The following is a 14,998-nucleotide window of genomic DNA, read 5'->3' as shown; positions in this document are numbered from 1 at the left end:
ACTAACCAAGAGAAATTTCTTAGTTGTGCTTCTGGGCTTCCTGCTCCTGCCTACTCTGTAGTGCTTGGGCCATGTTATCTGAAGCAAGGACTCGTCGTACCATGTATCTTGTGCAGCATCAAGAAGAATGTTTTGGATCTCAGCAAATAGTAACAATATCTGTATAAACTATGAACGCGGACTTAGAGACTAGGAGTGAGAAAGGGATGGTTTTTGTTAGGGCTGTAATAGAGTCTTCATTAAAGACATGACTAAGATAATGTGGTAGTTTATTTTTCAATTAAGGATTTAAGAAAATATAATCAACTTCCCATGAGATAACTACTACAACATTTTGCGTCTGTTGTTGTGTCACAGATTTTAATGGTCATGAATTAAGATTTGTCAGGGAACACTGGATTTTTTGAGTGTACTGTTTGACTCAGCCATCTGTGTGGGCAGTGATTCAATATGTCTTTCACAGCAACTCTCCTGTATCCCTTGTTTTTCTCCCTAGCACGATCCCCCTTTTAGAAATAAAAAACTTAAACTGCTGCTGCGGATTACACTGCAGTCTAAGTAGTAGGAACAAAGAGATCTTGTGGAGATAGATTTTTGTATTCCAGACTTCCAGTGCTGTGGCCAGAGAAAAACTAGCAGGCTGACGAATGTGCACCAGTCTGATTAATTTACCACTGCTGTCTCGATACATGATACATGAACAAAATGGAACAAGGAGATGAAAAAAAAGCCCCCCATAGAAATTGTTGGTCATATAAAAGATATGGGTCAAATTGCTGACAGTAGTAACAAAATGTAAAATTTCAGAGTAAAAGGCCTTTCTGGCAAGTCTAGGTCTTCTTTTAGGGCCATTCACAGAGTGGTGGGGCGTAATTCTTTGACTTCTAACCCCAGGTGGGCAAGTCATTTTGGCGTGGGCTTAAACGTGCTAATATTCTGCAAAGCACTTACATGTGTACATAAATCCTATTAAGTAAGGCTAAAATCTGTGTCTGAAGTTAAGGACATTTGAATGCTTCAATGGTTAAGTCTGGACAGCAGAACAGGACCTCCAAGCCTCACTGTGGGCTGTGTAAACTTTTTTTGGTGATGCTTTGTTGCCTACAGAGAAGTGCAGCCTGCAATGATGTACACACTCTTGTTTATGTACGAACAATTCTAGGTGTTCAGGTTCAGCGCACCCTTTCAGCCTGCTTTGTATGAAAGCACTGTGGTAGCAGAATGCATTCCCCACTCAAAAATGGATCTCCCTCTTTTCACCATGGTGACATACACAATGCATACATTTTCTTCCACTGTAGGTAAAATGTGTTCAGCTGGATTTCTTTGTCTTTTCGTTTTTGGTGAATGAGCCTTGGTGATATTTATGGTGTGACTATTTTGTAGTTTTAAGTAAAGAGGAGCATTCATTGGGAAAATTATGCTTGAATGTTTGCAAGCCCATAACTTCTTACAAAGAAAGTCTTACTGGTTTAGAGTCTCCTTTATAAGAGACTTCATACAGGCCAGTTAGCCATACAGTCCTGTTAGCCGTGCTTGGTTATTGCTTGACCTGACAGGGTAAATCTGTTTTGCACACACGATGGTGGGGGAAAACAAATGAAAAGCCAAACAAAAAGAAACCAAAGAGTTTAGCGATTCTTTACTCACCACACAAATAATGCACTTTCTGGCAACTGGTTTTCAGTCTTAAACCTGTGAATCTTCTGTTTCCTTTATGCATTTCCCTTTATGCTTGTTTGAATGGTATGCCAAACCTGTCAGTAAGTGCTGCCTAAGAATGCTATGGTACTTAACCGTATTGTGCTACTGGAACAGCTGTAAATGTTTAACAGAGCGCTCATTTAAAGAATGCCTTTATCCAGTGTGAATTTGACTGCATTCCTCCCTGACATAAAGCAGTTCCGTTAGAAATACAAATAAAATGTTTGTTTCAGGAAAGCCTAAAACTATGAATCTTAGACAGCTTTGGCACAAATATATATGCAACAATATTGTACATTCAGATTTTTATTTGAGCTTAATGTGTAACCTTTGAAGACCAAGTTATATTACTGATTTGGTTACCTCTCTCTAAAAGATTTTGGACTGTTATGTTTAATTAAATTGCTCTGAGGATGTTTTTGCTTGTTAGGATGCTAAAGTAAGTATGATACTGGTTTTAAACCCCTCACGATGTCTATTGTTATAAAATAGCTCAGTACTGCAACTAGTGGTGAAATATGATTAACTTTTATTTTGGGGCAATGCTTTTACTAACAGCGGTCTGTATTTATCCAAATTGCAACTTTTTAAAGTGAAATAGTTATTTCTATGTACGATTTTCCACTAACCGAATGTTATATGAAGAAGACAGATGAGGAGGCTAAAGCATATGAGGCCAAAAATGTTGGTAATGTAGAAATACCAAGTGTATGCATATCCTTCACAATACACATCTTCTTTTAATTGTTTGGGAAGGATTTTCCTTCATGTGCAATCAGTAGCTGTGAGTATTAATAGCTGTTGATTCGTATTATTTCTTGATTCTGTGAGGGAATTAGCTGTGCTATACTGATGTAGCTGGTTTTTCTACCAATCCTTCAGAGTGGGTTAATGAATTAGTGTTAGATAATATTTTTTTTCATTCTGAAAGATGCTAATACTGCTAACATTTTTAATTAGGTCTCAATTCATGAAAGTGTATACATACGTGCATGTGTGTTACAGCCTGCATTACACATGTATCAACAAATTCATGTTTCAGAGGTGTTTTATTATTTATCTCAAACACCGGTTTAAAAAACGTGAAAAGAACCAGTAGCTCTGTCATGCCTGGTGTTAGGGAAACCTTATTTCCTATAGATCAGGGTCTTGAAGCTGATTGACTTTAATGTTAAAAAAAAAAAAAGCACCAATTTTAAGTTTTTTCCCATGTGAATGAGGTAATTAGAAGCTCTTCATCTCGCTGGAATCTGTGGTGTCTAATAAGGTGCAGGCTCAATATGTGGGTTTGCACAGTGGCAAAATTAAGAGGCTCCCACTTTTCCAGCTGCAGGCATGATCACAAAACATGTATGAACTTAATTACCCTTGAAACCTATTACCCATTCATTTGTGAAAGTGGTTTGAAAATGGCTAATGGCTTCAAATGTTGGAATGGGAGAAGGCGGAAGGTGAGAACAAGGGCAAAAACATCCTGCACGTGTGTGCAGAAGTATTCATGTGATTGCATAAATCTCCTTTTCTTAAGATACCAGGCATAGAAGGGGTAGACAAAGAATGGAAAGGAGAAACCAGCAGAGGTCTCGAAGAGGAAGTGAATGGAAAGGGCATGTGGTCAGGTAGGTGCTCTGTGGAGCTACAAAGGTGTTTTATGTGGGTCTTGCAAAGGAAGAGAATCACAGAGAGGTTTTGAAGGAAGAACAAATGAATTACAAGAGAAACTGAGTAAAAAAAGTTCCACAAATAGGGAAATGTATGTGGAAAAAGGTCTCGGAAATGACTGAGAGGTGAGACAATGGGACACTGAGGTCAATGTCACAGCAGGAAGTGGGGCAACATATGGCCCCGGTCCAGGGCAGTTCTTTAGTTCTTGTTTAACTTAAAGAGCACTGAATTGGACAGCACACGTTGAAAATTACAGTTGTTCTCAGGGACTTTGCTTCACTGGAGCCTGGGAGGTGCCTGAGACTTAAAGGTCCAAGGGACTGTGAAAGATGTGGCTTTGAAAGAAAAGAGTAGAAATTGGAAGTTGATAGAAATGGCTCAGCCAAGCCAAGGAAATAATTTTTAAAAAGTAGAGAGAAGCAATCTAATTAAACAAGGAATTCCTTTTACTTGGTGTGTTTCTGATGCCTTGAGAAGGAAAGTGTTTTAGCAGTCGGTTGAAAAGTTGTAGTGTATGTAGACTTTATTTGCATTTATACATATTGTTTCATCTGTTGCAAGTCAATACTATTGTGCTGTATTAAAATTACAGTCAGTGGATATATTATTAATGAAGAGGTTTTTTGTCAGATTGGTGTTTCACACTGTGTCTTTTATGAAATCCAGTCAGGGATCCTACAATGAAGTTTCTGTTGATATTTTGGTTGTAACTGCTGGCATGTTGTTATGCTAAGTCTTGCTGGAGTTTCACTGTTGAAATTGAGCCTTGGGATGTAATACCAAAATACGTTTCCTTTGGTAGTAAATATTTAAAGAGGCTTTTGTCCTTACCATTTCCCCAGCTGCTTATGCAGTAGTGGCTTTATAGTTGTGTGCGCAGATTGCCTCCAGGGAAGTGGTCTGAACTGGGGAGGGAGAGGAAAGGGAATTTCAATTTTACTGGTCCAATTTGCAGCAATACCCCAGAGAGGCATCGCAGAAACTGATGTGAGGGAGTCAGTTTATAAGCTACAGAGACCTATAGAGGAGGCAGCTTGAGGACCCCTTACGTTTTCTGCAGGAGCAAAGTCCGTATAACATGGACCTGTCTCCTTATCCTTCCAAGTTGTGAAGTGCTTTTCAAAATATTACATGTTAGTTAATGATTTTTAGTAGTCTTTTCTCTCCTGCTGGCACGCTTGCTGCCTGCTTCACATGCTGTTTTCAGTAAATCTTCACTGTGTAAACGTCAATGTAACAAAAATGAGTAATGTTTCAGTCCCTTTGCCTGTTTTTTTAATGTCAACAAAGTTTATTTGGGGCATTTCTAAGGATCTTCACTAAGAGCAACGATGGTAAAAATGTCATTATTTTCTTCATGAACCATGAAACCAAACTAAATTGTAAAAGTATGAGGGAAGATGATGCGGTATTACAAGTCAAAGCCTACCATGCAATTTTGTTTAGAGAAATGCTGGAGGCTTTGAAATGTCAAATAGATTCCAGTTGTGTAGTTTGAGGATCAAATTGTATTAACATCCGTACTTAAAGTAAAATAATACCATTTGCTGGCTTGATTCCATTTATCTTCAATAAAAGTGAGTTCATAAATGAACATGACCTTTTTAAATCAAGGTTTCAGGTAGATTTCAGAACCTCAATGGTTACAATTTTGAAAGGAAAACTATCAGTGTTTTTGTACATCTTGGCTAATGTACTTTTTAAAACACAATTATGGTTCATAACCAAGGAGTTCAGTTACCTTTTATCCTTTAATATGCTCACGTCTCCAGAACTTCAGTAATACTCTGTGCGTGTGTCTGTGGGTAGGCCTGCCGTCATGTGTACCTACTCTACAGTTGCCATATACTGCATAAAACTTGGACTTTGAATTGTGATTACATGTCTGTGTCAAATAGCTTTTGTAAGGCACCTTTTGGAACTTACCCATATGCTGTCTACTAAGTCCTCACTCTCTTGTTGCTTTTGTGTTTCTTAAACTCTGCCTAGCTTCCAGTTTCTGTACTTTTATTTTAAAAAGAATGTACTGCTTTTCTCCCTAGAAAATACGGGCAGAAAGTATATGCTGTTGTATGATGTATTACATCAAATTAAAGCTGCTAGACTTGAGTATGCACCTCAAAGTTCATTCTGTCTTATGAACCATCAGGGCTGGAGTGGGAGCCCTGGAGAAAAAAGGTGGCATTAGAAGAAGCAGGAGGAGATAGGGAAGTTCACATGGGTTTATTTACAGACAGTTCCAAATCTGCCTGCACTAAAATTTCAGTAATTCTGCATATGGAAAAGAAATTTAGAAACCTATTAAGAACCAGTAGAACTATATTTGAGTTATCATTTGGACATGCTTATAGCAGAGTTCTTTGTACTGGAAACTTGTCTTCAGGGTTAAATGAGGAAGGCATAATACCAACCAGCACTGTAAAACTCTTAAAGGTATATACAAATATGTATGCTCTAAAATGTGATGAAAGAAGGCAGTTGGAGAATGGACTAGTCACCCAGCTTAATTTAAAGGCAACCACACTTAAAGTATTGTTTAGAGATCTGGGCACATTGCATGATCTGTTATTACTGTTGTTAGTTTATTCAGACATTACAGTCCTTGTGGTTCTTTGCCACCCTTTTTTGTTTTAAATGTTTGAAGCAGGTATATTAGGGAGAAATGCCATCCTTGCGTTGCTAATAATGCCCATAAAAACCTCATTTGCCACACTAATGAAGTCAAAATCTTGACTCCTCTTGGAGAAAATACCAGTCCTGCCTAGTGTTTGGCTACTTCTTGAATATAGAAAATAGGCCAAGTTGAGTTAATAATTTAACACAGACTTGTAGTACAGAAATCAGATGACTGCCAGCCTCACTAACCAAATACATTTTAGCAGTGCCTCTAGAAAACAAGCAAGCTTCTAGGTAGGCAAGCATTTTAAACATTCTAACATGAAGTTTTAAGGTATAGGATACATGTAGGTGAAATCTCTAAATGCTGGATTACACTTTTCATTTCACTAAGCACTTCTGATTGTAGCACAGTGTGTGGGGATGTTCGGTTGTGCCTCCAATTTAGCCTTTGCATCTGCTTCTGAATGTTGATGCATATCTGGCTCTAAATGCTATTCTCCCCTTTGGATAAAGGTTTTATTTCTGAGCCCCTCCAGTACTTTTACCAGATATTAGATCAGGTCCCAGGAATCCCAGTGAATCAGCCAAATGCTTTTCTGATCTGATTCACATCTGGACACCATTCATATCACAGGTGGAAGCGATGCGTCTGGTTGCCTCTATGAGGGTATTCCCAAACAAATGCAGAAAGCAAGGTGGGCTTTTTCTGGGGGAGTAAAGGCAGTCCAGAATTAAACTGGAAGGCTGTGAGAAATAATGCTTTTATAAATGGAATTTCTTAAAGAGGAACTTAAAAACTGCAAAACCAAGGAGAGATGAAACTTTTCCATGGATATGTATCCTGTATTTTACAATTTTAGTAGTACATTTTGGGTATTCTGTGTGATTTTAATATCTCTAGAAACAATGTGTATTAAGTGCATTGTACACCAGTGAAGCAATTAGATATATGCTAGTGCTATTCAATGGTTTTTTTTTCTTCTTTTCTTTTAGATCACCTTTTGCTGCTGTCACAGATTACTCAGTAACAAGAAATAATGTCATACAGCTCTGTCTGGAACTAACAACAATAGTACAACAGGTATGAGAACATCTGCTTAGCAATTTATTTTTTCCTAAATTGTAAATGGCCATTACCTTCTTCACACAATTTTATATTAATCTGTTTATATCAGTGTCTAACAAAAATAAGGGGATTCTAATAGTTAGTAAATGCTTTATAAAAATTCTGCTTCCTGGTTTTATAATACTAGTCTGGGTTGTGCTGTGTATATGCCTCTGCATAGCTCAGCAGTAAGATTCATCTTGGGTTCTCTAGTCTCATATCATCGCTATAAATTTAAGAAATCTACTTGGTAATTTGCATATTTAATTTCTTATATCTTGTATTTAATTTTTAATTAACTGTCTGGTTCAAAATGTCTGTATGTATTGGACTTTAGTCATCTGCTCTTTCATACAATTCGTATCATCTAGACACCTGTTAAGGTGACACATGTCCCCATGAGGCTAGAATATTTTCTGTACGTTTTTGTACATCCTACCTTCAAGAAATCCAGAACTAGGTACTGAGAAGCACTTGCTTAACAGGCTTCATTTGGGAGTGCAATCTAGAGAACCTTCCCCACCCTTCTGTTGCTTCTCTGTGTGTGGTTTAGGTCTATCCCTATCTTTGCCTGTTGTTCTCCTGAAACAGAAAAGTCTCTTTTGCTGCAAGTTCAAACTAATGTTGATACCAATTTCTGTAGAAATAACCTAGGAAGTTGAAGTAATTCTGTTCAGTTGAGCATCATCATTTACCCTGATGCATGCATTTCTGAAACCACTCTGCTACTGGTGGCTGTGAAGGGCCTTGGTACCATCTTATACCATCAGTTGACCGTGCGGTGCAGCAATGCCCATCATGCAGAGGGAAACGGGTCCAGAGAGGGTTGCCTCTCCTGGCGGTTCAGCAACAGCAGAGGGAAGGGACCACTGCTGCCAAGCAGAAGTTTGAGGGAGTGTTTGCACTTGAGAAGGTGGAGTGGAGAAAAGAGTGGGCTAGGTAGGAGCACTGAGGAGGCTTTTTCTGGTTTTCAGAAGAATCACTGCAAACTGAGCAAAGCTAAACTTCTCCTATGGCCTTTTGGCATGACTTTGTATGATGATACTCTCCCTTTTATAAAAGAAATGCATTTTTCTCTGACCCTTTCATAAGTGTGTGCAACACTGACGATTAGTTGGGTTTGCCTCCCACCTGAGTTGGAGAAGAGCAATATTGCTAGTCCTGTGTGTTCAAGCTTGGGAAATGAAAGTTTCTCACTTTTCTATGTTATTATTATTAATAATAATAATTTTCCCTCAATTATGTGTGGGGTTTTTGATGTGGAAATGGAGCATGGGCTGTTCCCTCCCCACTGGCCACGCAGCGAGGGTGCCTGTTTGCTTCCCAGGCCCAAGGGCCAAGGGGTGCCCTGCCAGTTCCATCCTTTAGCTGCCCCGTGCTCCCCACCAGGCTTCTCGCCATCACCCTGCCTCAAACTGGGATGGACGTGCCAGTGGTGGTGGCTGTGGAAGAAGAGCCCAGGCCTTTGTTTTCTTGGCTGCCTTTTGCATGACGCGTGTTTTCTATCTGTTGTCCTGTGGCTTGTTGTGCCTTTGTTGAGCTGTGAGAAGGGGTCAGTACTCTGGGAAAAGGAGGCACGGAGGGCATCCCTTCCCCTGGCCAAACTGCTCATTTTCCACAGAAGTAGCTGTGCATCACCATCTAGTTTTTCAATTGAGGGGAAGAGCCACCTGATCCATTTTCATGTGTCCACTATTAGTGAGAAAGTGGGTAAAATATCAATCGCTGCAGTATTTCCCAGGAATTAGCTCAATATCAGTTCATTTTCTTACAAATTCATCCCTATCCATGATACTGCTAATTCGCTATGGTATAGGTAAATACTTCTCTATGTTTGTTTTTCAGTGTGAATGAGAGGAAATGTTACTATTTAATACCTTTTGAGAAAAGCAGTTTTATCTTCACCAAAACTGACATGATTCCCCAATCAGGAAGCAGTTCAGTACATGAATCCATACTTTGAAGTCAAAAGGAGCATTTATGTGCCTAAATTTAAGCATGCTCTGAAATTGAATTGGGCTGTAGTCAGAAGAATGATAATGAAAAATTCCATTACTAGTCCCAAACACATGTGGTTTGATCTCTACTTAAAACAAATGCATTCCAATGTAGCATTTCAAAACGTCTTCGCTGAGCTTTTCTCTTACATGATCACTGAACATGCTGAAAATCCTCGTTGTGCTCTCTTAAGGCTGTAAATTGAATGTTTCAGTATCACCTTATCAGGTGTTTTTTCTGTCTCAGAATCCATTTTCTTTTGTATGGAAAATACTTTATAGTACTTCACTACCTTAAAATAATTTATAATTTAATTAAAAAAAACTTTTTTTTGTTCGTGAAAGACCTACAGTTGTTCTTGTAACAGTGGCTAACAACAGATTTTTATAAAGCTTAATGTTTTATTAAAAAAATATACAGTCTGTACATTTTCTTATACCTTTGACTTTTTTTTTTTAAGACATTCATACAATTTAAAAATAGAACTCCAGTATTCACCTCAGTAACTGAGCAGTGGCAGGATTGAAAACTGGGTTTTTTTTCTGTTGTTTAAGTTACAGCCAACCTTCAGATTTATTAACCAAAAATGATTCTTTAGTCAAGATGGAGGGAAAAAAACTAAAATTAAACTGGCTTGCTTGAATTATTGTGTACTTTTTAAGGCTAATTACAATGTCAGTGTTTCTTCGTAGAATTAAGTGTTGTTGGGTTCCCCCCGCCATTATCAGTGATAAATGGATAATGAAGAAAAAAAATGACAGAATTACTGCTCTCTTTTATAAATATGAAGTCTAAGAAAATCTATTTCTGTGTCTGTGCTTTAACCTTTAAATAATTAGAAAAGTCAGAGTTATAATACCTACTTAGAGACAGACTTTGGAATAAAATGCAGAATGGCACATACTTTGTTTTAACCATTTCATTTTCTATGTTTGTTGCATATTGCCCAGGACCCAACTAAGAGGCCAGCGTGCAGTGGGTATTTGCCAGTGGAAGCAGGTCCCTTAGAGCACTGCAAGTTATTATTGTAACCTGCTTTGCATTCACGCTAATCATCTGCTTCTATGCAGCTGTTTTATTTTGACTTAGGGATTCTTTTTCTCCCTGTTAGGACTTTAGGATATTGTTTCATAGGCACTTCCTGCAGGTTTTCACTCTTAATACCATCCTCCTTGCTGATGGCTTATTTAATTCAGGGCTTGCATTCTTGTTTCATTTTATAATCAACTCTTCCCTTGCAGCAGAACACTGGAGGGGAAAAAAAGGATTTAAATAACAAACAAATCCATGAGACTATCATGATTTTTGCTACCATTCCCTTACACTCTCTGCCTTACTCTCCTACACCTGTCTGCCTGCTTAGAGCGTCGCCATAGGAATCGGAGGCTGAGTATTATCTGTACTCCCTGTTTACACCGCAATAAGTAAAAAAGGCCTGTTCTTTCTTGATGGTACAAGATAGGTGTTAAAGGAATATGGGTGTACAGGTTGGCGGGGGGGAGATTGTTTTGGGTTGTGCTTTTTTCCCTTTTGGTTCATTTGTGAATTTAGATTTGTTTCGGCAGAATTGTTCCCGTCACAAATGCATATGAGGAAGAGCATGAGTGACTCCTTGTCTTTATGGCATTCATGAAAGTCTTGCCATTGTCTTAGTTAGTCAGGGTGTTCAACTTCAGAGAGTGCCAGGAACTGTTTCTTTTAAGTGTGCTTGTTTTGTTTTAGAAAGGTAGCAGTAGCTACAATGATAACTGTAAGGAATAGAAGATTTATTGCTTTCTTAGGCAATCTGTAGGTAGCTTTTATTATCATTCTTAATGCTCTTATTCTTCAGGAACCCATTAGGGTTTCACTAAAGAAGCTTTCTTCTTTAGAATTAAAACCCTGGAAATCTTGGGAATATCTGAAAAGTCTAATTTTATATTTCCTTTGTAAATTATCATGCATTTAAAGAAAACTTTACTGCTGAACACCGTAGTTCTTATTATTGCTGTTTAGTAGTGATCATTAGTAGCACTCGTCACATGTTTTTTACTTTCCTTAATCAGCTTTCACAATGATTTGCTGTGTTTATTTAGTTTTAAAACCACTGGTGTTTATCTCGCAGCTTTAATGTCTTGTGGGATTTACTTAGCAAGATGCTCCAACAGAAGCATAGCTGTAGGCCTGTAAATACTCCTTTATAAAAGCTTCACTGCAATTACTGTTCTGCCTAAACACCTTTTTGAAGAGGGACTATGCGATGGAAGCAATTCTGCGTAACAGGCGTGGAGATGGAGAACAGTCACTTGGCTGACATGGACCTGGCTTGCATTGTTGTCACAGATCATACTTCTGACTTCATTTGTCTCACAGCAACATTTGGAGGTAAACTCAGGTTTTGGATGACATGAGGTGAGAACTGGAGTGATGCAATTTGGGAGGTGATGAGGTGACGGCCAGGATGGAAGATAGCTAGGGAAGACCAAGACAACCATCCACAAAAACTCTGTCTGGACATATAGGCACCTGGGATTTTGAGCTAAAAGCCCTAATATAGAGCACGTACAGAAGTACCCGGTGCACTGCCTCACCTGAGTGATTTGGAGCTTATTCCCCATTTAAAGATGTTTTGAGATTTGAAAAAGTAAGTGTCCATATACTCCATGTCCCAATGAACTCACTTCCCGTGCTAGAGGGGTAATCTTTGTTGGGCTTCTAGCCGTTGCTATTTTTCAGATAAAAGATATTGAAAAGAATCACAAATTATTTCTTGAGTAATGTGCTATTTTTCTATGACATTGTGTTTTTTGTAATCAAATGGCTGTAACTTACGTGACGAATGTTAGCCCCCCGCCCCGACTCAGAATCCAAACGCAGTAATATAAAATGGCTCTATTCATTTGGTAAGGACAATATCAAATATATGAATAGAGAAGAATAATTAATGTCCTTAGTACTATTGTTACAAAGTATCTCTTATATAATCTTTTCTATCACAATTCCTCGCTTTCGTTTTTAAGTCCTAGTTATTAAGGACTTTAAGGACTCGCTAAATATAGCTTTAAAATTTTGAATTTTAGGTCATGCCAACTAGCTAATTACCTCAGGTATCTTTGGCCAATAAACTGCCTTTGATAGTTTAGTGGTGTGAACATTTGATTGGTTCCTCATTTAAGCTGCTTTGTGCTTCCAAATTGTTGGGATTTTCAAAGCAACATGTGTTTGATCGAAAGAGTTATGTATTAAATTTTAAAGTTTTTAATTTAAATTTTATTCCTTCCACCCCAACTTTATTATCAAATGCTTGCAGAAAAATCTTTGTTAGCCTATGAATGTAATAATCCCCTCCTTTCTGTCTTTTTTTAATAAAAATAATTCATGGTGAGGAGGCCACATTCTTGGAATTAAAAAAAAAATATATGCATAGTACACTGTTTATACAAAATGCCTCATTTCTGATAAGTGTACAAGTAGGGGGGTAGGTGTACAAGTGGGTAGCTAAATAGATGTGGTGAAAAGTTAAAAACAGAACAAAAAAGCCACCCTTGAAAACAATACCCAGGCAATATCTGCCTATAGTACATAGAATCCAAATGGTATTCATATGAAAGTGTTATAACTCATTGCAAGTAACGCTGACAGAAATTTAGACTCACCTTGTATCCTTCAAGTGCTGCTCTTATGCAAGATTTTCTGTTGCATAAGGTTCAAAGCAGTTCTCAGAAGTAGTGATGTTTCAGGGTACATATTATCCTGTGCAGTTATTTTCTACACATTTAGAAGTCAATGTATAATGTATAAGGTAAAATAGAATTTAAAGGATTGTTGGAAATATGAAACTGTTTTTTGTTTACAAGAAGCTATATCAAAGTAGTTTCAATTTATGCTCTTTAGCAATGTTGTTCTCTTTTTCATAGTAGAGTAACTTATTTCTCTAGCATACTTCTATGGAAAATTTCAGATGTAACTTAATGTAATGTAAAAAATGCCTAAGGTGCTTAACATTGATGCCTTTTTCTGATTCTGGTAGTTTTATTATACTTTTTTTTCCCTTGAAATGGCTTACTTGTAGATGTATTGTTGTCTTTTAATTTAAGTTTTGGAGTCCTTTTTAAAATGGGATTAGGTGCGGAATAGTTCAAAGGTTAAAACACCAGTAATAGTCTACAGAGATATGAACCACTACTAGAAATAATTTGATGCCTCATTAGTTGTCATTGAGATATATGGTGTAAAGAGTGGTTTTTTCCTAAACTTGTGTAGTCTGTGATGTGACATTTTCAAAGTAGCTTATGAAGCCACTGCATGCTTTAATAAAAACTCACTCTGTAAAGTCCTGTGAATTTGTTAGCTGTGTTTTCTCTTCCATTCTTAGAGAAAGTGGTTTCTTTTCCTCATGGATGGAAGAAGAAAAAAAAAACCCAAAAGATTGCTGAGTACATAAGAAGCATAGTGACCAGAAAGCAAAAAAATGGGTTGGTGTTGGTGTGTTTGGGTTTTTTTTATTTGGTTGTTTTTCCTTCCAGATTAATGATTGACAGCCTCTGAACATGGGGAAAAATGAAACACAAAGCAGAATAATTTGTGGAAAAAAGAGTAGTCTTTTTGATGGGGCATATGCTGGTAAGCCAAGGCAGCTGTTAAATTTTTCCAAGAAAAGGAGCCTGAGTGGGTCAAAGTGACGGTGAAAGAGTCAGGGACTGGTGGGTTAATTCATGCACTCATGGAAGCACTTGCAGAAAGTAGCAGAAATTTGGTGGAAACTGAGATAAAGCATAGACAGAGGGGAAAAATGTGGTTTAGTGTCTCTCATGTTTCCTTTAAATAAAACCTTTTTTTCTTATACTGATTGTTGTGGGCACACAACAAGTGCGTGTTGAGTGGCATCACAGTTTCCATTTGAATAGAGGCAGACAGAGGATATGCCACACCTCCAGTGTAATGCTTTATAAATGCTAAATTTAATCATTAATGATGATGGATTAAGATTATGTTGGTTGTATCAGTAGGAGTGAAGACTGAGACTGCATTTCTTTTTCTTTGGAAATGGATTTTTCCATTTCTGTGGAAAACTCACCAAGCTGAGTGGTGCGGTCGACACGCCTGAGGGATGTGATGCCATCCAGAGGGACCTGGACAAGCTCGAGAAGTGGGCCTGTGTGAACCTCATGAGGTTTAGCAAGGCCAAGTGCAAGGTCCTGCATCTGGGTTGGGGCAACCCCCAGTATCAATACAGGCTGGGGGAGGACGGGATTGAGAGCAGCCCTGCCGAGAAGGACTGGGGGGTACTGGTGGATGAAAAGCTGGGCATGAGCCAGCAATGTGCGCTCCCAGCCCAGAAGGCCAATTGTATCCTGGGCTGCATGAAAAGAAGCGTGGCCAGCAGGTCGAGGGAGGTGATTCTGCCCCTCTGCTCCTCTCTGGTGAGACCCCAGCTGGAGTACTGCGTCCAGCTCTGGAGCCCTCAGCATAAGAAAGACACGGACCTGTTGGAGCAGGTCCAGAAGAGGATCACAAAAATGATCATAGAATCATAGAATAGTTTGGGTTGGAAGGGACCTCTAAAGGCCATCTACTCCAATCCCCCTGCCATGGGCAGGAACATCTTCAACTAGATCAGGTTGCTCAGAGCCCCATCCAACCTGACCTTGAATGTTTCCAGGGATGGGGCATCCACCACCTCTCTGGGCCAATCGTATTCTGGGCTGCATCAAAAGAAATGCGGCCAGCAGGTCGAGGGAGGGGATTCTGCCCCTCTGCTCCTCTCTGGTGACACCCCACCTGGAGTACTGCGTCCAGCTCTGGAGCCCTCAGCATAAGAAAGACATGGACCTGTTGGAGCAGGTCCAGAAGAGGGCCACAAAAATGATCAGGGGGATGGAACACCTCTCCTCTGAAGAAAGGCTGAGAGAGTTTGGGTTGTTCAGC

The 14,998-nt window shown here is 38.8% G+C and overlaps 1 protein-coding gene across 1 annotated transcript in view; it reads left to right on the top strand.

Moving 5' to 3' along the window:
• The window catches only part of CNKSR2 (connector enhancer of kinase suppressor of Ras 2), a 197,754-nt gene that overhangs the window by 18,210 nt on the left and 164,546 nt on the right, over window positions 1-14,998 (top strand). The window contains exon 4 of the mRNA XM_009321156.1: window positions 6,982-7,069. Coding sequence (XP_009319431.1) covers window positions 6,982-7,069 — 88 coding nt within the window. The remainder of the gene's footprint in view (window positions 1-6,981; window positions 7,070-14,998) is intronic.

This window comes from Pygoscelis adeliae, unplaced genomic scaffold (genome assembly GCF_000699105.1).
Source record: "Pygoscelis adeliae isolate BGI_AS28 unplaced genomic scaffold, ASM69910v1 Scaffold53, whole genome shotgun sequence".
NCBI classification, from domain to species: domain Eukaryota; kingdom Metazoa; phylum Chordata; class Aves; order Sphenisciformes; family Spheniscidae; genus Pygoscelis; species Pygoscelis adeliae.
This window is presented reverse-complemented; position numbering and strand designations above follow the sequence as displayed.